The sequence below is a fragment of the Astyanax mexicanus genome, chromosome 13 (assembly GCF_023375975.1).
Source record: "Astyanax mexicanus isolate ESR-SI-001 chromosome 13, AstMex3_surface, whole genome shotgun sequence".
Lineage (NCBI taxonomy): Eukaryota > Metazoa > Chordata > Actinopteri > Characiformes > Acestrorhamphidae > Astyanax > Astyanax mexicanus.
The window spans coordinates 11,688,815-11,715,584 of NC_064420.1; the positions used below are offsets into that span (position 1 = coordinate 11,688,815).

Consider the following 26,770-nt stretch of genomic DNA (forward strand, 5'->3'; position numbering starts at 1 on the left):
AAAAAGTGCAATGGCACCCATGGTATCCGATCCATCAGACAGCACTGCATCAAGAACCACTATTTAGCAATAGCCGATAGAACCACTTATTTAAACACTATTCAGACATTTAAATCTCAAGCCCAACCCTCCAAAAGAATAGGCAGAGAAAAAAACTCCTGCTAATTTGAAAGAAGCAGGCAGGTCTTTGTGTTGTTTACACTCAACATGATGTAAGGCTTGGATGAAGCCGGTTGGTCGTGAAACCCCAGGGAGTTTCATGATTGAATTTGTACAGGTGAAATCCTATCACAGTATCACATTACATTAATGTTTGCAGAAAAACATCTGCATGCCTAGGGGTTTGGTTTTTTTCACCTGTGGCTATAGACGTGATAGGAACATCTGAATTTAATGATTTGGATGGTTGAGTGAACACTTGGCAATATAGTGTATTTCAAGTCATACTCATGCCATAAGAGAAGTTTTTAACCTGGAAAAACATAGAGAGGTCTGTAATTTATATTGTAGATACAACAAAAAAAACACACTAAATAAGTATTTGATCACCTACCTACAGCAAGAATTCTGGCTCTCCTACTCCTGTTAGTTTTTATTTAAGAATCTCTGGTATTCTGCACTCATTACCTGTATTAACTACGCCCGTTTAAATTTGACACCTTTCCACACACTTAAACAATCAATCACACTCCAACTTCTCCACCACGGCCAAAATCACTCAGCTGTCTTACAACACCAGGGACAAAACAGAAAAATCAGCAAGCGGCTTAGAAAGAAAGCAACAATGTTGGCGCAATTATTAGAAAATGGAAGAAAGACAAAATATAACTGTCAGTCTTTCTCAGTCTGGAGTTCAATGCAAGATTTCTCCTTCAATCAGAACTACATGGGAGGACCTGGTCAATGACCTGAAGAGAGCTGGAACTACAGTCTCAAAGATTTGTAACACACAACGCCGTCATGACTTAAAATCCCACAGGGCACACAAGGTCCCCCTGCTCACACCAGTACATATCCAGGCCCGTTTGATGTTTGCCAATGACCATCTGCATGATGGGTCATGTGGTCAGATGAGTCTGATGGGTCTTCCAAAATGACAATGATCTGAAACACACAGCCAGAGCAACTAAGGAGTGGCTCCTAAAAAAGCATTTCAAGGTCCTGGAGTGGCCGAGCCAGTATCCAGACTCCAGAACTCAGAACCCAACAGAACATTTTTGTAGGAAGCTGAAACTCAACGTTGCCCTTAAAAGATTTCAAAATCCCTGCTGCAGTTTCTGCAAACTTGGTCAAGAACAAAGGTTTCTGTACCAAATGCTAAGTTCTGTTTCTCTACTGCATCAAATACTTATTTCATGCAAATTAATTATTTAAAAGTAATACAATGTGATTTTCTGCATTTCTGTTCAGTTTAAATGTACCTGCGATAAAAATTACAGCCCTCTTCATTCTTGGGAAATCTTGAAACTCAGCAGTGTACCAAATACACTTATATTTTTTCCCCTATTGTAGGTTAGTATAGGGTAATACAGTGTAGTATAAAGATTATTGGCTACTAAAGGTAGTAGTTTAGGCAGTGTAGGTTAGTATAGTTAGTATTGCAGGGTAGTATAGATTGTGTGTAACAACAGTTCATTGTTGTAAATACGCTATATATCCGGCAATAAGAATGAAACTGTATAATGAAATGCTATATTACCTGGTTTAAAGAGATGTTTTAAAAAGGGGTGGTAACACTGATGTTCCTTTAGATCTGATACCAAATTATAACAAGGCCAATTACAAAACACAATCCTGTTATATTTAAACGTCTAAAAAATAACTTAAGTCAGCAGAGGAGACAAAAAGGGCCAACACCACAAACTCCCCATCATTAAAGTTTAAATACAGCCATTAAAGATTTAAACAGCAGAGCCCTATAAACAGCTGTGACTAGTTTACCAACTTCTCCCACAGAAACGTCTCACACACACAAACACAACGCAGAAACCCACCAAACCTGTTGGCTCAAAGACCCCCAGCCCCAACAAATACCACCACCCACACCACCACCCACCAACATAAGACAGGACCACCCCGACCTTCTACATAATCTAGAGTGGAGATCTCAAGAGCTGTTTTGTCTGTTTTTCTGTGCATTAAGGTTGATAAGCCTGGTTGGTTATGATAAAATACCTCCTCCACAAGCAAACTGAGGCTCAAACTGAGTTCAACCTCTGTCTGTGACTTCATCACAACTATAGCCTAGCTTAATTAAAAAAAAAAAAAAAAAAAAAAGGCCTCCTACCTGGAACGGACGTAAAAAGTTTGCTCCTCATCTTTTATACTCATGTCCATTGAGATGCATAGTAGGAGTCAAAACGTAGAAATAAAAAAAAAATACAAGAAACCATCAACCATAGATCACAAAGACACAAATGAGTCTTTGAGCCACCTCAACTGAGCCTGTATGGAGGTACAGAGTGAGGGAAACATGAGATGGGGGTGTGTGTGAGCGTGCGTGTGTGTGTTTGTGAGAGAGAGAGAGAGAGAGAGAGAGAGAAGAAAAAAAGATCTACACACTCCAATGGCTACTGTTTCACACACTCAAGAAACCAATCACCTAAACCGGTTACGCTAATTATATTATCTACTAATCATACAAAATTACAGAGACTACCCTGATGAATTCTGCTGACCCCTGTAGATCTGTAAGATATGAGTTTACATGACGAACACATCATAAAAGCTGTGATAATAGTGTTAATAACAGCAAACTTAAACTGCAGTCTCAGTGTTTAACAGCAGAGGGAGCCCTTAATGCTGCAGACTGTGCACACATAACTAGGCTGGAGGTAGAGTGAGGCAGAGTAAAGCCAGGCGGACACTGTGCGATTTTAGCCCGATTTTAAGCCCGATCTGGTCGGATGCGACTGAATTTCATGATCGGGCCGAATTTTAGCTTGATCGTGCGTCGTTTGTCGTGCAGTGTGAGAGGGGAAGCAATGTCCGATTAATTGCCCATACGAGCTGCGAATGAGCAGTCGGACGCGACCAGGGATTTCTGACATGCCAGAAATTTTGGTCGCTTGTCTCACAGTGTGAGCTGTTTTGCGGGCCGATTTCTTAACGTCACGACCTGTTTTCCCAAAAATCTGCACAGTAACTATAAATTATTATTAGTCATATTTATTTCTGTCAGTTATAAGGATTTATATTTATGTTCGGTACACAGACTTATAGCTTAATATAGCAGACACAGGCATTCTGCTGTTTAAGAATTTCAACAGATGCTTATTCTCAGTCAATAGCTGGAGTTTTTGAAAAGAAAAATTAAAAAGAGAAAATATCTTTGACAAACATAAATTTATTTTATTTCACTTTGCTATTATATCTGAAAAATAAAGCCCATTGTCAGCCTCTGATGCTGCCCGTCAATTATATAAAACTTAAAACATGCACAGAAGTATAAAGCTATATTTTATTATTCGTTTTTTTTCGCCAGGGCAAATTTATTAAAATTATAAATATGTTAATTTATTAATTAAAATCTCGTCCAGTGCTCCAGAATATTAGCCACGCAAAGCCAGCTTAGCGCAGCGCGTGGCATTGCGCGCGGCATTGCCCGCATAATAACCTCTGTCTTCTAAAATAAACGTTTTAATAAATAAGGTCGGAGAAGTGTAGTAAAATTAGTGCTATTAAACTTACTAAAGCTAATAAATGTACTGATAATTAATCAAGATAAATCAGACAAAATGCGCTGCGCCTCTCTCTCGCTCTCTTTCGCAGCGCGGAGCTGAATTCAGCGCGAGGCTACAGGAACTCAGTTCAGTTGAATAAAAATAAGTAAGGGCCTGTAAGTACAAGCAAAGGACCTGTAAGTAAATATTGTCAAATTTAAAGAATAGTTTGAGGTTTTGGTGAGCTGTTTTCATGATTTGAAACTGAAACTAACTGAAACTTTGATTAATAAGCAGAAAGCCTGGGTTATTTTAAACGAATTTTTAATGAGTTTATATTTTATATTTATTCATTTTAATTATTTTTCTTCTTTTATTAATCATATCATTAAATATATATCTTCATAAGATATAAATTTTTTACCTTTATGTCAATTTTTATTATCTTTTTTTAAGGTCCTATTTTTCCTTTGTTACGTATATATTTTATTCGTCTATAATAAATGTCAGTTTTTATTTCTATTTTTTATATATTTTTTAAATCCCTTTTAAACTGTTAATGCTCAGCGGCACTGTACATGAGGGTCCCTATCCAGTGTGAATAACCGATTGCTTGTTTAATATTCAGTGTTTCAAAACCAGTTTTTACATAAACAATAAACAGAATAAAAAAATAAATTATTTTATTTTATTTAAGCTGCTGGTGTTTCTTTCGCAGCCTGACGCGCAGTCATTTTTCTATGCGCTCTCCTTCTGTAAAACGGACAACCCGTAGAGTCCACGTCGCCTCAGCCACCTGCGAGTCCATGTACGTCTCTTCCGTGGACTTTCAGCGCACAATAGGGCACAAATAAGTAAAGCTAAGCGCTTTCTTTTGCAAGGCGTTGTGTTGAAGCGAGAGTTTGTACGCAAAGAAAGCTCCGCCTACGGGCTGCGTTTAGACGTGCAGTGTAAGCTCCCCCGTCGCAGCAGGTCAGTCGGACCGTACAGTGTGTGCAGATGAATCGCAGGCGTTGTTCATACACGACAAACGATTCAAACGTGCAGTTTGAGCTCTCCAGAACGCATCCGATTAAAAAAATCGCACAGTGTCCGCCTGGCTTAAGCTAGTGCAACGCAAAGTAAGGAAGCACAAGAAAGCGTGAAGTAAAGTGAGGCAGAAAGAGCTACTGCAAAGTAAAGTGAGGTAGTGCAACACAAGGAAGAATGAGGCAAAGTGAGGTAGCCCAATGCTGAGTAAGGCAGCATAAGGCAGAGTGAGGTAGCGCAAATTAAATTGAGGCAGAGTGAGGTAATGCAAAGTAAAGTAAGGCAAAGTAAGACAAAAAACAAGACAGAGTGAGGTAGAGCAAAGTAAAGTGAGCCAGAGTGAGGTAGTGCAAAGTAAAGTGAGGCAGAGTGAGGTAGTGCAAAGTAGTGTAAAGCAGAGGGAGGTAGTGCAAAGTAGTGTGAAGCAGAGGGAGGTAGTGCAAAATAAAATGAGGCAGAGGAGGCTGTGCAATGCAAAGTACAGTAGCACAAGGCAGAAAGAGACAGAGTGAGGTAGCCCAACGCAAAGTGAGGCAGAGTGAGGTAGCACAAAGTAAAGTGAGGCAGAGTACGGTAGTGCAAAGTAAAGTGAGTCAGAGTGACGTAGCACAAGGCAGAGTGAGGTAGCACAAGGCAGAGTGAGTTGGGGTAAAGTAAAGTGAGGCAGTGAGGAAGCACAACACAGAGTAAGGTAGTATTAGGCAGAGTGAGATAGCGTGAAGTAAAGCGAGGCAGAGTGTGGTAGAGTAAAGTAAATTGAGGCATTGTGAGGCAGAGTCAGGTACAATAAAGTGAGGCAGAGTGAGGTAGCTGTCCACAGTGAATGTACACAAACTATTTCTAATCCTGAGAAAAATAAGTGAAGCAAAGCCAAGTGCCTAAAAACCTTAGAGAAGCTTAAACTAATTTAGGATCTTAAACTTTTACCAGGCAGTATGAATTGCAAAAAAACTAAACAAAAAAAAAACTAAATGTATAAATAAAAGTCATTTCTCTTTTAAAGGATGTACGGGTATGTATGTGCATATAAAAAATATTAGTAGCATTAAAAATAATATTCTTAAAGCAGCAGTTCTTAAGATTTTTTTTATATTAAATTAAAAGCAGTAGTATTCCTGAGTGGGAAGGGGACAAAATACTGTAATAAATTGCATTAGTATGCTTCTGTGACCAAAAACTTGTGTAGTGCCTTATATAACTGCACTGAAAAGAAACCCCAAATTAAAGTGATGGACTGTCTCTTTAAAATAAGAGAAATATTCATCACATTGTTATGGGTAACACAATATATCGTTAATAGGGATGTGACGACATCTCGTGGCAGTCTTAATATGACTGGTTGTGGTTTGCACTTATTGTTTGCACTATATAAGACCTAGAAAAGTTTTATTCTTAATTCTTTTTCTTATTTCTAATAGAATCAATGTGTGACAGAAACCAGCCTGTTAAGTTTGCGTCATATGATTTTGTCAAATTTTTCATTGCCATTTTTCATTTTTGACATTTTCTTTAAAATTTTATTTTTAAATATCGTCTCGTTCTCGTGATATTAGTGTCTCGTCACACCCCTAATCGTTAAAGAAAAATAGTTATTGAGACTGGCCTTCAATCACCATACTACAACTACTCAACTACATCCAGTTTCTTCAGCTGTTAGCACCTCCATGCTGCTGTGAGTGAAGGCATGGGCGGTATGAGGAAATCCTTCTTAATAGTCAGCTTTCAGTGGAAAACAAGCGTGCAGAGGCTGAAACACATAGCATTCAATCTAATCTTGATCACAAGTCGGCCAACAACGAACTGTCTGCCAAGCTTTCCCACAACACGAAAGCACGTTTCAGTGGAAGTGGTGACACTTGTTCTACAGTAGATTCAGTGGAAGAGCTTTTTTTCTATATCGCACCGTTTGACAAAAAAAATACAAAGAATCTCTCAGAATTTGAGTGTAGGGATATCCCCAATCTAATCCAGGCTTATTTGTAATGGATCAAGTATAATCTATTCAATCCCACTCCAGCTCCATGTTTTGTTTTGTAACCTCATTGTTTTAGAGCACCATCTGGTGATCCTTAAGGCATCATTAATGTAAGTTACTGCCCAGCACTCAGAAGGTGAAAAATTAAAGAGTTTAGTTAAGAGCTTGCAGTGCGGAACTACTGTATATCAGAGCACACACATATATAACATTTTAAACAAGATAACACCTGTAATTATTCCCAAACTATTCCCTACTTTAATTTATTAGTTAATTAATACTTTAACTTTAACAATAGATCACTTTTTATACTGATTTCTAGAGCTGGGCAATATATAGATATTTTATCATATCTAATTTTTCATATTGTATCTGCAACATGCTTTAATATGCTTATTGAGAACGGAACAATAACCCAGCTGTACATTTCATTACAGAGTGTAAAAAAATCCTTTGTATTTGGATGATGCATTTTGTCTGCATGTCCAAATATTGTGATAAATTGTGTCATGATATCTTTCAATGTTTTTACATTTTGTGATATAATATTTTTACCATTTACACTGTTATACTGTTCACATCAATATATCGGAATTATATCATTTCAACCGTAACAAAGAAATATATTGTGAAATAAATTTTGACCATATCATCCTGCCCTACTGCTATCGTATTACGTTTTTTTTTTTCTAATAATGTATTTTAGGATCTTTATAAGGCCATGCATGGTTTATTATAGTTACCTAAAGGACAACTTCTTTTGTTCTATAATTCTAATCACTTAACTAACCACAGAGCATAATCAACAGATTATAAGATAAGTAATATAATCAGTAGTCCAATGCAAATGCCAAAATAATCTCATTTTCACCACAGACCTTTTTTTAAATACATTACACTGCAATTTTCAAAAAACTCCACATTGAAGCATTAAGAACAGTTAAGGCTAAAGGCTAAATAAAGCTAAATAATGATCAGATCTCTATACTCCAAGCACTGCTGGTGAAAGGTTGGGTGGGTTAACAGGGCCTGTTCTGTGGCATAACCTTTATGTATCTGCCTCCGTGGCCTGATTATTTTCTGCAGGACATGCCAAAACAGTCCTTTATAGGGCTACAACCCAGTCTACGAGGGCCTCTCTGCTGCATAAGAGATCCATACACATGCTTTTTTCCCCCTGAAAGGCCAGGCGCTCCTTAAAGCCATTAGTGGCACAGAGGCTTCTCTATCCACCTCCCACACCAGATTCTGAGAAGCAGTTGCAGTCCATGAAGCAGACCAGTGTTTCCCAGCCCTGCACGGTGTAGTGTTCAAAATTTTCCCCGCTTTACAACATATCCTGTAAAGCTTAGCATTCAGTTGATGAAGGAATTAAGGTGTGCTGGGGTGGGGATAACGGTCATCTTTGCACTCAGAGGATTAACGTGTCCTGTTCTGTACATTATAAACAGCTGTTACCCATTTCTTATATAAATGCTTCCACAATGGCCGGGAGTAGCCAACTGTCTAAGGTTCTCAGTGTGAGAATGAAGATTTGGGATCTTTTTGTACTGATGAAGCCACAAGATACTGAGGCACTTAAATACAGGCCCATTTTGTTTTTAATGCAAACGTACAATAGTGGGTTATTCCCAGCACTTAGTGTGTGTAGTGCAGGTACAAGTGGATCAGACACAGCAGTGCTGCTGGAGTTTTTAAACACCTCATTGTCACTGCTGGACTAAGGCTGCATCCAGAAACGTTTGTTACTCCGCTTCTCCTCCTCCATCTTTCCTCCTCCTCTTCTCCTGCTCTGGAAGAATGTTGAGGAGTTAAAAGGGGGAGATAAGCAGGAGGAATGGAGAGAAAGAGCAGTAATTGGGGAAATGGGACAGCTGATCCCATTTAAAAGGATGCTGACTACTGATGAACTGAGTCAATCACAACAAAACCTTTCAGTTCACCCTAATACTGGCCAGCCAAACACATATACTGCAAGCAGTACATATACAGACATCTTTTTATTGTTTTAAATGTAAATGTTTAAACTTCTGCTAATTACAGAGAAAACACAACAAAGATTGTAAGACCAAAAATGTATATCATGGTATTTTTCAAGATTCTGACAGTTTCGCTGTATTTTACGGTATTTTTGTTATTTAATTGAATTAATTTTTTTAGTATGACTGGGCTTTAATATAGGTTTGTGACATACTGTAATGTTAGGAGTACATATAATATAAAAACTAAGGCTTTTAATTAAAGCTTTGATTACTAATGGGTTTACTTTTGTCCCACAAAATTACACAATATATAAAGGAAGGACTTCATTAGTAGAAAAACATTTAAGAATGTAAACAATAGACCTTAAATTCGTCTGTAGAATAAAGTGATGTTCTCAGGCAGGATGGAAAACAGAGTGTTTAGGCTCTATAAAAAATTAGCTACTGTCAACTCCAGTGTATTAGCTTGTTATGCTAACTGGCTAGCGTTAGCTTGCGAGCTCTCCTACTGTGCTTTCGTGGTGGCGCTGCTCAGCACAGCGCTCTGCAGCACCTGTAGTGGTATGGCGGTATGTAAAAATGCATACAGTTCTAAGGTCCCCTCTGGTGTGTGTGTGTGTATATATATATATATATATATATATATATATATATATATATATAATCTCGCCCAGAACTAGTATGCCAATTAGATGGAAGTGGAAACTTTGTGTGGTGTTTTATTTTATTCATTTATTTTAAGCAGCTTCTTTTGTCTCTTTGGCAAAATGGCAAGATGGTGCACCGAAATCCATTTCTGTGTCACAAAGGAGAGGAGGAGACTTGATAAGGAAAATAAGTAATTTTTGGGGTTTGCAGACGGAGCCTAAGAACAGCCCTGCATCCTGTGACCACTGATTAAAAACTGGGGGATGACCAACACAAAATTCAACACAAATATCCTGCTGTGGCTGATTTACTCACACCAGGACACACTAACACCACCAACATGCCAGTATTACTGCAGTTCTGAGAATTACCCATCACCCTAATAATAGCTGCTATGGGTTGGTCCTGTTCTGGCAGTCCTGGCCATTGAAGAACAGGGTAAAAGTAGGACAATAATGAATGCAGAGAACAGATACAGGACTACAGAGATGGAAATATGCATAACGGAAATAGAAACAACAATTAAAACACTATTTAAGTAAGCAGTTTATATATAAGTTATAGAAATATGGACACTTTCTGTGTAAGGCTGGACAATAATGATCAATATATACTGTGACTGAAAATGTTAATAGTGACATGGTTTTTAAAACAGATTTTTGATCATTCATAATTTATTTTTTTCAGCATTTGTCACATGTGTTCATTACAAGGAGCATTACATGAACTGGGATTTTTTTTTTTTTTCAGAAGTATTAAGACATCGGTTGTGGGTGTTCTGGGTGCTTTTTTCCTCATATAAAAACCAGAAACCTATTGCACTGACCAATTTTAGAAATATACTGAGATACTATGGCCATATCATTCAGTCCTAGTTTACACTTTGCTGAAACAGTCCAAACATGCAAAAAAAAAAAAAAAAACTATAAGCAAAACATGCTGGTTAAGAAACTGGACCCTGTATGAATCAGTGCTTCAATCAGTGTTAATACTAAAGATACTCGACTTCAGGATCAAATAAAAGTAAGTGACAAGCAAGTATCTAAAGGTGTCTAATCTTATCTCAAAAGGGTTGCTGTGGTTACAGGTTTTTAGTCAAGCCAGTCAGAGGCTCATGTCATTAGTTGTTTTAAGACTAGTGAAACCAGGTATGTTGCTCCTTGTTTAGAAAGAAAACCTAGATCCACACTGGACCTTTGTGGATAAGTTTTGATATGTCTGCTTCCAAGGCAAAATTTCAGTCAAGAACATGCCAACACTGAGAACACGTGGGTTATTTAATTAAATTAACTGATAAAGCATCTGAACTAAAGTCTTAAATAAACACCCAAACTATGAAGAACAAAAAGGCAGAGTTAAACAAACCACAATATGTTTTATATTTTAGATTCTTCAAAGTATCAACTTTTCATTAGATGACAGCTTTACACATCTCTGGATTTTCTCAGTCAGCTTTATGAGGTAGAGTCACCTGAAATGGCTTTCAGGTAACAGCTGTGCTGAACTCGTCAAGAGTTATTTACTTGAATTTCTTGTCACTTAATATGTTTGAGAGCATCAGTTGTGTTGTGAAGAGGTAGTGTTGGTATACAGTGAGTAGCTTTACATGAGTAATGTTTTCTCCAGTCCAAAAAAATTCAAACACTTTAAAAGTATCAAGCACAGTCACAAAGACCATCAAAAACATTAGGATGAAACTGGCCCTCAGGAGGACTGCCCCGGGAAAGGAAGAGCAAGAGTTACCTCTGTTAGAGTTACCAATCTCAGAAACCGCAAGTTAACAGCAACCCAGGTAAGAGCACCTAAACTTATTTTGGTTTGTTTAACACTTTTAGTTACTTCATGGTTCATTATATGTTCCTTCATAGTCTTTATATGTTCCTTCATAGTCTGAATACACCTGAAAAATAGGCAGAAAAAGTGAAAAGTTATAAGTCACAAAATCCAAGAAGGATCCTTTATCAGAACATCTGTTCCAACTCACGTAGGGGCTTTTAATTGGCATTTACCTGAACCAGGTGTGCTCAGGGCAGCAATGGCTGTAGTCTAGCGTAACCTGCAGCTACAGAGCTATGGAAGTGGATTTGTGTGTGTCAAGCGACAGAGCTTAACTTGTAGACGTTTTATTATACAGCATAAGTTTCAGTTTTTCTTCAGTTTCTTATTTTCAGTTTTACTTTACGTCAACAATGCGGATTTCATTTTCCAGCAGCACTTTCCCACACTGCCAAAAGTGCCAAAAATTGGTCTTATATAATATTCAAATTTTCTGAGTAACTGACTTTTGGGTTTTCGTTAGCTATAAGCCATTTTATTAACAATAAAATAAATAAATGCTTAAAATATATCACTTATTATAATATTTTTTACTTTTCAATGATATTCATTTTTTAGATATACCTGTATTTCTAGAGATTACTGTAGTATCCCAGGTGGTTGCTCTGGTGTTCATAGAGTTGGCTGATGTATATATGCTACAGTATTGCTAGATGGTTATTATGTGGCTGCTGGAAAGGTATGTTTGCTTATGTGTTGTTGGCATTTAGTATTTGGTATTTGGTAACTGCTATGAAGTTGCTTTGCTTAATATTGTATTTTTTTTTTTTTAAGTATATAAGCCAAGAAACTGAGTCTAAACTCCAGGTTGGATTCCTACGCTAGGCTGGGTCCTAAAAAAATTCACTGTAAAAGCATAACTTACCTAGTGACTCAGGTAAGTGTTTTAAAGTCTTATTAATTTAATATATGACATGAATTAACCAGCCTAGCTAACATAGCTAATAAGGCTGAGCTCCCACTCAGCTGTTTATAGTAATAAACGCCTTTAAAAAACTCTATGTTCCACAAGTTGGTCGCTACTGATCTGAAGACAGGCAAGCTAAATGTAAAATAAACACAGAAAAGCCGCATTACCTTATCCACAGATCTCTCAGCAGATCCTCACATGTTCACCATCTCCTGGGTCTGAGAAATCCCCTCCAAAATCTCTGTAAAAGTCTCTGTAAAAGTCTTCACAGCGGTGCTCGCCTCTCCGCCATGTTTCCTCCAAGTTTTGCCCACTTCTTCAGAGTTTGGTGAAAAAACGAGCTCAGGGAGGAGGTTTAGGTGAAGCTACGCCCCTCAGGAGAAGCTCGGGAGTGTAACCGTACACTCAGCTAGAGGAGGGTAAGCCAGCTCCAGAAACTACAAATCCATCCCAGGGTTGTGTACCAGCTGCTGCAGCTGAGAGGCCCGGGCAGATAGTACACAACTCCGGGATGGATTTTTACTTTCTGGAGCTACAGTCTTCCTCCAGCCTTCAACAGGTTTCTTATTGCTTATACATTTTGTTATTAGCTATTTGTATTCCACCTTAAATGGTGCACAATTATAGTACATTGTTTAGGACTAAGTGTCTGTTTCTCCTTAAATGGTACATTTCATCTTTAACAAATGTTTCGTTCCACCTTAAACAGTGCAACAGTTGCAGTTTGCGTTGTTGTGCTAAATCTCTGTTCCACCTTAAATTGATGTATGTGTGTGGCTATACGTGTACGTGCACGTGATGTACATGTGCATAAGTATGTGTGTGTGTGAAGATTTTTATTGCCAGTAGAGGGCGGTATGTGATCAATTTCGTCAGATGATTTAATTTAACTGTGGAGATGAGCTAACTTAAAAATGTTGTAAACGAAAAAAAACAAGAATAATCTGCATATAAATGCATCAGGAGTGTATATGGGCCACTCAATGGGTGTCATTTGCTTGTTGTAACAAAACTCTTTTAAATTAATATTTTTAAAATCTTTTTTCAATAACACATACATTGAACAATTTAAAACATGTACTGGTCAATCTCAAGCAGCTTTACTTAATTTTTTTCAAGTTTTTAAATCCGAAGATGGTTACAAAAATTATGTGACATTTAAAAAGCATGGTTAAAAGCAAGTCCACTAAATCCTTTGATTTCCTTAAAAAAACTCTTTATTTTAAGGAAATAGTTGACTGCATGTTCAAATAATTAATATTTATGACAAAAAAAATCACTTTATATGCATGCACATTGTATTTTTCTGAAAAACGCAAAGCCGCTTTTATCTTATTAAGAAACCTGAAATTGATCATTTTTTAGCAGCCAATTTAATAAACAAATGGTTAAATGATAAATAAAACAGAATTGGAAAAATATTCACATTAATAAATCAATACTCACTCCTGTGACTGTGACCTTTTACTGGAAATTACTTTGTTACTGGCACTCTTTCCTGTTACGTTTTATGTTATGACTAACAGAACTGAAAGTAATAGAACTGAATGTTTACTGTAGAGCATGGGATTTGGAGTCACTCAACAATGCAAAAAAACCCATCTCCGAAGCATTTTAATAATTATATTTCATGGTAAAGTTTATAGTTAGAGAGTGAGGACAGGTAACAAATGCTATTTTTTTATTGTCTTAAGCAGTTTTTATTAATGCTTTTAATTACATATCTTACTTTTGCAATTAGGTCAGTGTAAAAGAAATGTATTAAAATAAAATGTATTTTGAAGTTATGACACCGATATATATATATATATATATATATATATATATATATATATATATATATATATATATATATATATATATATATATATATATATAGAGAGAGAGAGAGAGAGAGAGAGAGAGAGAGATTATTTGACTAATTTAGTCAGATGACATTAAAAAAACATATGGAGTATTATAGCTATTGTGTGCCAAACACCAGTAACGAACCAATTGCAGCAACCGGTCAAACAGAGAGTTTTATTTAACTATGTAGATGAGCTCACTTAAAAATATAACGAAAATAACATGAAAAATCTGCATAGAAATGCATCAGCAGCACAAATTGAATTTTTCTGAAGGAAGCAGAATGATGCAGCTTAAGTGGTTCCCAGGTTTAGGCAGTTCCTATGTGGTAATTAGGGTGAAACTGTTTTTATTAAATTGCTGCTATGAAATTGCTAGGTGGTTGCTAGTGTGTTGATAGATTCTTGTTATGGTGTTGCTTGGTGGTTATATAATACAGGTGCATCCTAAACAAAATTAAATATAGATCACTATGTGTAATACGTCTACAGTATATAATACGAGTTTCACATTTTGAACTGAATTACTAAAATAAAGTAACTTTACAATGATGTTTACATTTTTTTCAGATGCAACTGTATATCTGGAGGTTACTGTAGTATCTCCGGTGGTTGCTCTGGTGTTGCTAGGTGGTTACTATGTGGCTGCTGGAAAGGTATTGTTGCTCAGGTGTTGTTGGCATTAAGTATTTGGTGCTTGGAAACTGCTATGGGGTTGCTTTGATTAATACTGTATTCGGAATTAAGACTTATATGTGTAATTTTGAAACAGATCATACTGTATGAAAAGAGGGTAAACATTTTTTTTATTTTGCAAAAAAGTATATAAGCAATTGGTTCTGTACATCAAGAAACATTTTCCCTGTTTTGCGCGCACACACACACACACACACACACACATAGAACACAACAATTACATTCAACAAGTCACATAATAAAAGGCAAAGTATTCAAACAGCCGTGTCGTCACATGAAGCTGCTCACATTCGTTCCCTTCACAGAGTCTTTAATCAGATTAAACAGGCTGCTCTGAAAGCATCAACAGACAAATAAAACAGAGTGAAGACCAGGAGCGGGTTCCTGCGAGCACAGGGACAGGTGAGCTGGTGGGGGGCTGAGGATAAGAGATAAGGGAGGTTCATCATCACACCTCCTCACCATCCCTGCAGTGCTGAACCTAAATCTAATAACAGTGTTCCCTAAAGCCTGCAGCGTTCCGCCACAGAGTAATACCCCGCTGTTCTGCTCCGCTGACCCCTATTAGGCAGACCACTTTCTGCCTCTAAACGCTGTAAACGCTGATTCCTGTACAGAGGAGTACAAACTTAAATTAAACAAGAACTCCATTAAAACTGGAAGTATTGAGATTTCTCTGTTTAAACATGCTCAAGTATAAAAAAGTAAACCATTTAACAGAGATTAAGACAAATTAGTGAAGTTATGAGGCAGCCATTTTGAAGGTCTAAATGAAAATTTAAGGTGTAAGGTTTTTTTTTTCCTTCTGGGAATGTAATTAAATAAATAAAGTTATTTCATTTCAATAATATTTGAGTGAAGTACAAATCGTATTAACTATCTTCCAAAATAATACTAATGTACAGTAATAAATTACAAATTCTTGTACAATTACAAGTATTTTACGCCACCCTAGCTTCTATGAACTCTGTTGTGCCAAAATTGTGACTCCTACTGAATCCTAATGCCAGTTACATTCAGTGTCAAATTAGAATTGGCCTGTTATATTCTGCCTTATAATTAAAAATCTGAGCTCATTACGAAAACCTGTCAAATTATCAAAGCTGAATCATTAAACCTGTTGCAATCTGTTTCAACTCAGTATCAGCCATTTACATTCAGCCTCAAATCAATAGCAGCCAATTACATTCTGCTTCAAATCAATATCAGCCAGTTACATTCTGCCTCAAATTAATAGCAGCCAGTTACATTCTGCCTCACATTTTTAGCAGCCAATTACATTCTGCCTCAAATCAATAGCAGCCAATTACATTCTGCTTCAAATCAATAGCAGCCAGTTACATTCTGCCTCAAGTCATGAGCAGCCAATTACATTCTGCCTCAAATCAATATCAGCCAGTTACATTCTGCCTCACATTATTATCAGCCAATTACATTCTGCCTCAAATCAATATCAGCCAGTTACATTCTGCCTCAAATCAATATCAGCCAGTGACATTCTGCCTCACATTATTAGCAGCCAATTACATTCTGCCTCAAATCAATAGCAGCCAATTACATTCTGCTTCAAATCAATAGCAGTCAGTTACATTCTGCCTCAAGTCAAGAGCAGCCAGTTACATTCTGCCTCAAATCAATATCAGCCAGTTACATTCTGCCTCACATTATTAGCAGCCAATTACATTCTGCTTCAAATCAATAGCAGCCAATTACAATTTGCCTCAAATCAATAGCAGCCAATTACATTCTGCCTCAAATCAATATCAGCAAGTTGCATTCTGCTTAAAATCAATATCAGCCCGTTACATTCTGCCTCAAATCAATATTAGCCAATTAAATTCTGCCTCACATTATTAGCAGCCAATTACATTCTGCCTCACATTATTAGCAGCCAATTACATTCTGCTTCAAATCAATATCAGCCAGTTACATTCTGCCTCAGATTAATACAAGCCAATTACATTCTGCCTCACATTATTAGCAGCCAGTTACATTCTGCCTCAAATCAATAGCAGCCAATTTGTCACATCCTGGTCTCGTCTGGTCGTGTCTCTGTGTGTCTTCCCCACGTGACCTGTGCTCCCCTGTGTCTCCCGTTTCAGTACTTTTCCACCTGTTTCTCATTTGTAGCTCCGCCCCTTCCCCAGGTGTTTCTAATTATAGTGTGTTTCCTGTTTCTTTAAATAGCCCTCCTCTGCCACTTTGTCTCCGTCGGTCTTTGCACCTTCACCTGTCGTTTGTCTCTCTCAGTGTTTAATAGCTTTTCTCAGTGTTTCCTTGTTCTCTCTTAGCCTTGGTTCCTTGTTTCTTGTTTATTTCTTGTTTTCTCGTTTATAGTTTATTTCCTTGTTTATTTCTAGTTTCTTGTTTTATTTCTTGTTCCCTAGCTCCCTGTATATACCCTGCTTGTGTTGATTCCTAGTTTAGTCCTTGTATATATTCCCTGTTTGTTTATTTATTATCTCTAGTTGATTTAGTTTAGGTTATTTGATTTGTTATTGGTTATTTGTGTATCTTTGTTTCATGTTACTTGTTCCTTGTTTTCTTGTTATTTATTTATTAAATTATTATTTATTTTCACCCTACCTGCACTTGTGTCCGCCTCCTCGTCTCCCTGCCTGGGTCATTCCGTGACACAATTACATTCGGCTTCAAATCAATATTAGCCAGTTACATTCTGCCTCACATTATTAGCAGCCAATTACATTCTGCCTTAAAATCAGTAGCAGCTAATTACATTCTGCCTTAAATCAATATCAGCCAGTTACATTCTGTCTTAAATCAATATCAGCCAGTTACATTCTGCCTTAAATCAATATCAGCCAGTTACATTCTGCCTCATATCAATTGCAGCCAGTTACATTCTGCCTCAAATCAATAGCAGCCAGCTACATTCTGCCTAAAAACAATATTAGCCAGTTGCATTCTGCTTCAAATCATTATCAGCCAGTTACATTCTGCCTCAAATCAATAGCAGCCAGTTACATTCTGCTTCAAATCATTATCAGCCAATTACACTCTGCCTCGCATTATTAGCAGCCAATTACATTCTGCCTCAAATCAATAGCAGCCAGTTACATTCTGACTCAAATCTATATCAACCCGTTACATTTGGTCTCATTAATATTAGCCAATTACATTCTGCCTCACATTATTAGCAGCCAATTAAATTCTGCCTCAAATCAATAGCAGCCAATTACATTCTGCTTCAAATCAATAGCAGCCAGTTACATTCTGCCTTAAATTAATAGCAGCCAGTTACATTCTGCCTCAGATCAATATTATCCAACTACATTCTGCCTCACATTATTAGCAGCCAATTACATTCTGCCTCAAATCAATGATCAAAGCTGATTTTTATAGCCTGCTACATTCTGCTTCAAATTAGCATCAGGGGTCATTAGTAAAGCCTGTTACATTCAGCCTTGAATGAATAATCAGCGATGATACCTATGATCTTTATCATCTGCCTAAAATCAGCATCAGTCTGTACCATTCTGCCTTTAATCAGGTTTTAAAACTGATTTCTAAACCACGGTACAGTGTGTAAATAACTAATCAGAACCAATTCCTATGGCCTGTAACTTTAATTTTGCCTCAAAAATTTACTTTTTACATTCTGCTTAAAATCAATAATCCAAATGAATGCCTAAAGCTTGGTAAATTCTGGCACAAATATCAGCGTCAGTTCCTAAATTTTTATCTTTTATTAAAAATACCATACTAGTATGGAATGGTTATCAATCCTGATTTTTTTTCATGTACATGTACACTCAAAACATCATGTTAACTGCTGTGTCTGAAGAGTCCCCATAAAGGACTGAGGCAGTTATTACAGGCTTTTTGCTTTACTGGTAAGATGTTGTACACAGTTTATGTAGGAAATTGAACAGCAGATTTGATTTTAGTGTTTTGGAATTCAGAGTCTGAGATTGTGGAGTTTTGGATGTTAGAAAGGTGTGTCCATCTGACTGCCTTTGGCTCCGGCGGTAACTACTCCGTAACTGGTTTCCTGCCAGCGCATCCATCGCATTCGCACCTCGTTCTGGACCTGAAATAGACAAATACATATATGTGTAGGAATTTCAGTACATGTAATATACTGTACAGAGTTTGGCCATATATGGCCATGGAATGAAAACCTTTATTATGTTGTTACTCTTATGTTGAATAATAGTTGAATAATGAGAGTTTAATACGTGGAAATGGCCATGAACCTGAACTAGAACTAGGCAATATAGTACAAAATATTTTAACATGATATTTAAATACAATTTTACAGAACGCAATATTTATTGCAATACATGTGATCAAATTCAAAATGCATCAGTGATGTCAGATCTTTAAAAATCACTATTCAAATACACTGCTCAAAAAAAAAATAAAGGGAACACTAAAATAACACATCCTAGATCTCAATGAATGAAATATTCCAGTCGAAAATCTTTATTTATTAAATAGTGGAATGTGTTGAGAACAAAATAAAAAAAGATTAATGTAAATCAAAAGTATTATCCCATGGAGGTCTGGATTTGGAATCATACTCAAAATCAAGGTGGAAAATCAAATGACAGGCTGTGTCCACAAAACAGCAAACTGTTTCTTCGGAGAGGAAATTTATGTGGAGCTTTGATTATTCGCCCCTGCATACCCCCCCTTAAGAAGAGGGCTGCTCTCACTGACGCGATTCAGGGATTATGTCACATGCAGCACTGTGCGCAGTGCCCTAGTGTCTGTACATTTAATGGTCCAATGAAGGTAATTAAAAAAAATGGACATTTCCTCACTTTTATATACGGACATGTCCCGGGAAATATGGACGTTTGGTCACCCTACTGTATGACCTCCCTACAACACCTGGGTTGCTCCTGAAGAGGCGACGGATGTTCTCCTGAGGAATCTCCTCCCAGACCCGGATCAACTCGGTCAGTCAACTCCTGGACAGTCTGTGGTGCAGTGTGGAGTTGATAGATGGAGCGAGACATGATGTTCCAGATGTGCTGAATTAGATTCAGGTCTAGGGAACGGGCAGGACAGTCCATAGCATCAACCCCTTCATCATGCAGGAACTGCTGACACACTTCAGCTACATGAGGTCTAGCATTGTCCTGCATCAAAAGGAATCCAGGGCCCACTGCACCAGCATATGGTCTGTCAGTGGGTCTGAGGATCTCATCCGGTACCTAATGAGCACATGGAGGTCTGTGCGGCCCTCCAAAGAAATGCCTCCCCACACCATTACTGACCCACTGCCAAACCGGTCATGCTGGAGGACCTTCTAGCAGCAGAACCTTCTCCACAGCGTCTCTAGACTCTGTCACATCGGTCACGTGTGTTCAGAGTGAACCTGCTCTCATCTTTGAAGAGCACAGGGCACCAGTGGCGAATCTGCCAATCTTGGTGTTCTCTGGCAAATGCCAATTGTCCTGCATGGTGTTTGGCTGTGAGCACAAGCCCGATTTGTGGACGTCAGGCCTTCATACCGCCCTTATGGAGTCTGTTTTTGACAGTTTGAGCAGAAACATGGATATTAGTGTCCTGCTGGAGGTCATTATGCAAGGCTCTTGCACTGCTCCTTCTGTTCCTCCTTGTACAAAGGAGGAGGTAGCGGTCCTGTTGCTCGGTTATTGCCTTCCTATGGCCCCCTCCATGTCTCCTGATGTACAGGCCTGTCTCCTTGTATCTGCTCCATGCTCTGGACACTGTGTTGACAGATACAGCAAACCGTCTTGCCACAGCTTGCATTGATGTGCCATCCTGGATAAGCAGCATTTCCTGAGCAGCTTCTGTGGGTTGTAGAGTCTTATGCTAACTCTATAGTGAAAACACTGACAAAATGCAAAAGTGACCAAAACATCATCCCACCAGAAAGGATGAGAACAGAGAAAAGCTCTGTGGTCACGACCTGCAGAACCACTCCTTTATAGGGGTTGTCTTGCTAATTGCCTCTCATTTCTACCTGTTGTTTGTTCCATTTGCACAACAGCAGGTGAAATTGATTCACAATCAGTGTTGCTTCCTGACTGGACAGGTCGATTTCACAGAAGTGTGGTTGACTTGGAATTACATTGTGTTGTTTAAGTGTTCCCTTTATTTTTTTGAGCCGTGTACTTTATCCATACTAATTATAGCTGATTTTGTTCAGAAATATACTGCAGTTCATTCAATTAAACTAGACTTAGTATACTCTCTGTAATAAAATGTACAGTTGGGTCAGTAATGATATCCTCTATTTGCTTAAGATAAGAAAATAAAAATGAAAACGGGAAATCTTCTGTGGGTCTCCACATGATGACCAATAGTGTAGGTAGGTGTAAGTGCACTAAGCCACATTGAGAGGAGTGGGGAAGTAATAGCCAGGTACTAGACTAAAAGCTAACCCAACCAGGCAGCACTACAGGGTGAGACAAAGTCACAGGACACCCTTTAATTTCAGAAACTAAATATGGTGGTTTTCAAGATGCTGGCCATGTTACAGATGTAGCCTAAAAGCCAGGCGCTCTTACCTATTACGTGTGGGGGGTATAAAAGGGTTTTCTACGACTTTTGTCTCTACAGTTAACTGACCACACTCTGTGCTAAAAAGACCTTGAGGAGACCATAAAATTACAGCAATACTATTTGATACAACTTACCACTTCTTGGCCGGCATCTTGAAAGCTGCCATATTTTATCTGTACTGGAAAAACACCATACACATCTACACCCTGAGACTCTTTTGCCTCTTTACTGTATATACTGTTTATTTGCACTCCTGGACACTTGTCACTTTACTGTACATCCTGTACACTTGCACTTCTGGAGACTGTACTGTACATCCTGTACATTTGCACTCCGGGACACTTTACTGTACATCCTGTACTTTTGCACCCCTGGACACTACACTACGCACCTAACTTAAATATAATACTTGCACATGTTTATGTTTATGTTTAATAGTCATATCTACTAATACCTCCTATACTTAGTTTATTCTTTTACTGCACTACCTCATATCTACGACTGTTTACTTCCACACTTTCTATAGTTTTTTTGTATTTATATATTTATGTATATATTTTTTTAAGTCTCAATTTAGAATTTTATCCCTCAATAAGTGTATTGTACTACACGTATTGTTTGTTTCTACTGTGTATTGTTTTTGTTTCTACTGTGTTGTGTACCGTATTTTTCGGACTATAAGGCGCACCGTATTATAAGACGCACTATCAAAGAACGCCTATTTTCTGCTATTTTTCCATACATAGGGCGCATCGCATTATAAGGCGCGTTAAGTGACACTAGAAAGGGTGCCTATATCAAAGTGAACAGGGGTGGCGCCATGTTTCCCTTCCCCCACCGGGGGTGGTCGCTTGCCGGTGGAGCGTCTCCGTATACAAATCTAGCTATTTCAAAGTCAAACGAGTGCTGGATATTAATCTACACAGATTCCTCTCCTGAAAACTGTTTATTTGGGTGAGTAACGTGCTTCAGTTTATTTACAGTAAGCTTAGATTTCCAGATGTCCACTAAGGCTTGCTGCACCAGCGTTAGCATAGCTATCCGCTAGCACGCTAGCTAGTCACCTAAACTAGTAAAGTTAACCCAAACTTAAACGACAGCGTTACACTGAGTAATCCTGCGTGTTCTGGTAAGACAGTGAGATATTAGCTAGCGATTCGTCCCCCGTAGCTTGTTTTAACACGGTAAACAAGCAGATTACAGGCTGATAAAACTCACCTCTGAGAGAGTTAGCGCTTAGCATCTAGCTAATGCTAGCCAGGCAAAGCAGCACAGACTTACAGGCCGATAACTCATCTCTGAACGGTGAACGCTTAGCGATTAGCATCTAACTCTAATAATACTGCTCCAGCAGTATTAAAAGTGCTAAATTTAGAAAATACTGATCTCTGAACAGTGAAAAAGCTAGCTAGCTAAGCGGTTAGCATCTAGCTAATGCTATTGCTGCTCCAGCCTCGGAGCGGCACGGCTCTGCACGGAGTGTGTGTTTACTGCTCCTTACACCTGACGGGTAAAATTTAGATAATACTGATCTCTGAACAGTGAATAAGCTAGCTAATGCTATTTGCTGCTCCAGCCTCGGAGCTGCACGGCTCTGGACTCTGTATAGCACTGAAACTCTGTATAACGCTGCACGGAGTGTGTGTTTACTGCTCCTTACAACCTGACGAGTAAAATTTAGATAATACTGATCTCAGTGAATAAGCTAGCTAGCTTAGCGGTTAGCATCTAGCTAATGCTATTGCTGCTCAGCCTCGGAGCTGCACGGCTCTGGACTCTGTATAGCACTGAAACTCTCTATAACGCTGCACGGAGTGTGTGTTTACTGCTCCTTACAACCTGACGAGTAAAATCCATACAAAAGGCGCACCGTTATAAGACGCACTGTCAATTTTTGTGAAAATTAAAAGTTTTTAGGTGCGCCTTATAGTCCGAAAAATACGGTAATTGCTACTGGCTGCTAAATTTCCTTCGGGATCAATAAAGTATCTATCTATCTATCTATCTATCTATCTATCTATCTATCTATCTATCTATCTATCTATCTATCTATTTAGTTATTATATGTCACTCCACTGAGCTCCACTGGCTACAGGTTGCTGCTCGCATTAAATTCAAAGCTCTTACAATTGACAATAAGATGATGACAGAGCAGGCACCCTCTTACTTGTACTCACTCCTAAAGACTTATGTTACCCCCATCCACCAACCATCCCCCCCAGCTATCCTCCACCAGTAAACTCTGCCTATAGCCTGCCATAAACTTCTATTATCTTTATTGCTAATGTACATCATTATTTTTAAGTCGCCCTGGATAAAAGCGTCCACTAAATGCTAAGTTTTTTTTTTTTTTTGCGCACCATAAAAGCATTGAGGGTTTGTTACTTTCTAAAGTAAAATAACAGGGTAGTAAATAGGCTTATTAAACCCTAGTGCAGAGCAGATGCTCACCTGCTTACTAGGGATGTACTAAGTTTATGGAAACCGAAAATACCTGTCCAAAAATGGCCTGGAATATGTAAACGGATGGAATAATTTATACTAAACAAATATGTTTTGATAATGGAATCAAATGGCAACCTGCTCGGTTTCAGCCAAATGTTTGATTTTGGTCAGTACAACAATAAAATGCATTCTTTGACACCTTTTCAATAAATTCCAGATGCCCATGAACCACCTAAAAGTGTCACTTCTCTAATTCATGTTTTTTAATTATGCACACCTGACCTTAACCTCATGATTTGAAATCATTATCTGCAGTTTGTTTAATATCTCTTTTAATATATCTTTTTTTTTATGACGGGTGTTTTTTGCTGACAAATATTCATGTAGTATATGGTTAATTGTTACAAGAGTTCTCGACTGTGTTCCTTAGACCTTAGGGGAGTTGTAATACGAAGCACTCAATTTAATTTAGTCATCAGTCATCATATTTTGTAAGCTCTGTTCACGCTGTTGTGTACAGAGGCAGCATGGCTCAGTGCCTCAGTCTGAAACTGTAGGTAGCTGCTTCAATGCTTTTATACTCATGCTGCTTCATGGGTCAGGGTCTTAGAAAGCAGTGGAGTGAAGAAGGTCACTGTAACACTGTAATTGAATTCCAAACAAGACTACGTATCCTGCTGTCACCAAGGTATAGCCAGCCCGCTTTTAGTTGTCTAGAAATGAGCATATATTTTTATATTTTAAGAAGATGCAACATCTTTTAATCTTCTATACAACATGATATTCTAATGCTCTTAGATCTTCATGTCTTCTCTGCTTTTCTTTAAAATTTGTGAACGCCTTAGAATTTTCTATATTTCTGCATAAATATGATTTCTTTAAATAAAACAGGCTCTGCCAACTTACACCTGATTGTCATCCCATTTATTAAAAAAACACCTGACTCTAATTTCACCTTCAAACTAACTGCTCATTCTAGAGATTGACATATTTTTGCCACTCACAAATACAGCTCTGGAAAAAAATTAGGAGACAACTTCAGTTTTTGTGATTTTGCTATTTATAGGTTTATGCTTGAACATGAACATTGTTGTTTTATTCTATAAACTACAGACAACATTTCTCCCAAATTCCAAATAAAAATATCATTTAGAGCATTTATTTGCAGAAAATTAAAAATGGCTGAAATAACAATAAAGATGCAGAACTTTCAGACCTAAAATAATGCAAAGAAAACAAGTTCATATTAATTTATTCAAAGTAGTGCTGTCAACATTGTTTCCAGATTAATGATATGCATTTACATGTTAATGTTAGGTTATGTTTTTTTAAACGCAAATGAATCATGTTACCAAATATAAAGAGCCTGGCGACGTGGTTGCTACTGTTGAGTTCAGAAGGTAGCTTACTTTTATTTATGCTAAAATATAGATTAAATTAAACCAACACTCGCTACCCCCTTTTAATTACGATTTTTTTCATGACTAATCACAAATAAATTGTTATAATTAATATAATAAAGAAAATTAGAAATTGATGTCTGGTACCGGCTGGATTCCATAATCAAATAGTATAGTAGGTTTCATATATAAATGCCTTTTTTAAGAGCCATTTATAATGTGTATGGTACAACTCACCTCCTGGTTGAGAAAACAGTAGAGAATCGCCACAATGAGTCCCTGAAATAAAATAACACAGATTTAAATTAAGCAAATAAATATAATAATTCATAGCATATTTATCACAATGAAATGTTTCAGATCTACTTATGTTACAATAAGAAAGTCAGGTTAGTGATCTCAGACTCCTAAGGCTCTTAAAATATAAAAAAATATAAAAATAAAACAGTTCTTTCCTTCACAGAAACAACAAAGACCCAATTTAACAGTTCACTTGTCAAACATAATAGTCAAGAGCAGGTGAGAGCTAAGCTCAGGAATCTGACCCAAAGCTTGGTCTCAGTTCTGCACAGCAGAATGTCACTCCTTCCAAAACCCCCGGCTGAGGTAATTTATGCACACTCATGGGGATATCCAGGCGTTTCACACTTTTTCAGACAGCAGCCCTAATCTAACCAGAGCTCTGCTTTCCAGACCAGAGCCAAAGGCTGAGAGAATTCAAGAGGTCATCTCTGAGAGGACGAGAGCAGGTGTTAATCCAGCGGTTGATGATGTTCGCCCAGGGGCAGGTGATGATCAGGGTGTGCTGCAGAATCTGCAGTGAGGGTTTGCTGGAGATGCACCTCAATGAATATTTGATTAGTCTTCCACACGGATCATTTCAGAAGATACACAAACTTGTTTGAGGTTTGAACTTTGAGGGTGCAGAGATCTTCAGAAGCAGCTCTCCAGACTGATCTTAGCATAAGATGCTGTTTTTTTCAACTTGTTTGCTTCGCCACAAGGCTGCTATACAGAATGGAGTGATTTGATGTGAAGTGCAAATCTAGACTCGAGAAACATAAGTGAGAATTGTTGACAGGAAAGGTTTGCCTTGAATGTTCAGTGCTTGCTTCTGGACATGCAGCCTAAAGCCTGGAATAATTTTACAATTATAATTGTTTTTACAGTTCTGAGAGAATCTTTTGGGCTAAAATACTTAATTTAAGGTTGGGCGAAACATTTCTATTAAGGTTGTCAAAATCTTAGAGGCACAGTAAAACTTGTATGAAACCAATTTAAAAATAGTTATTTTTCAATTTAGCTATTTTTTAGCAATTTTTAAGAAAAGCAAGCAGCTTTTATATTGAACAAATTGAAACAATAATCTCATATTTCACTTAAGAAAGAAAGTGTAAAAATCACTATATTTATTTATGTTGTCCCCTTAAATAAAGGTGTTTTTTTTAAGAGAAACTTTACCTGGAAGGATCCGAGGCACAGCTCTATGCAGAGACGGAGACTGAGGTTGGAATAATCTGGCAGGAAGTTAAACACCACGTAATGCGTCCCGAACAGGGGGATGAGGAGAAGAGTAGACTTGGTCAGGCGTCTGGGGAAGAGAGACCAAATAAAAGGACAAAGGGATGGAGAAAAGTTGCATCTGCTCATTGAAAATGCATGGAAATTTTTATAAAACAAGATAAACACAAAGAGACAGCCAGAAATGCTTGGGGATGGATTTACAAGTAGAATTAAATGGATCTGCGCTGGAGCTTGAAGGACAGTGAGGGAGATAAGTACCTGGTGCTTTTGTAAAGTGAGTAGAGTACACAATCTGAAAGGGCAGCTTTTATAATG

At 37.7% G+C, this 26,770-nt stretch overlaps 2 protein-coding genes across 2 annotated transcripts in view; both read right to left on the reverse strand.

The window, feature by feature from the left end:
* gpsm2l (G protein signaling modulator 2, like) overlaps positions 1–12,410 on the reverse strand; it is a 56,077-nt gene extending 43,667 nt beyond the window's left edge. The window contains exon 1 of the mRNA XM_007233396.4: positions 12,210–12,410. The gene's annotated coding sequence lies outside the window, so the exon portion shown is untranslated. The remainder of the gene's footprint in view (positions 1–12,209) is intronic.
* Positions 12,411–14,676: 2,266 nt separating this feature from the next.
* Positions 14,677–26,770, reverse strand: part of ghrhrl (growth hormone releasing hormone receptor, like) — a 111,040-nt gene continuing 98,946 nt past the window's right edge. Inside the window, exons 11-13 of the mRNA XM_022685881.2 lie at positions 26,393–26,522; positions 25,169–25,210; positions 14,677–18,636 (exon numbers count right to left, since the gene is read on the reverse strand). Of these exons, the coding sequence (XP_022541602.2) occupies positions 18,535–18,636; positions 25,169–25,210; positions 26,393–26,522 (274 nt within the window). The 3' untranslated portion in view covers positions 14,677–18,534. The remainder of the gene's footprint in view (positions 18,637–25,168; positions 25,211–26,392; positions 26,523–26,770) is intronic.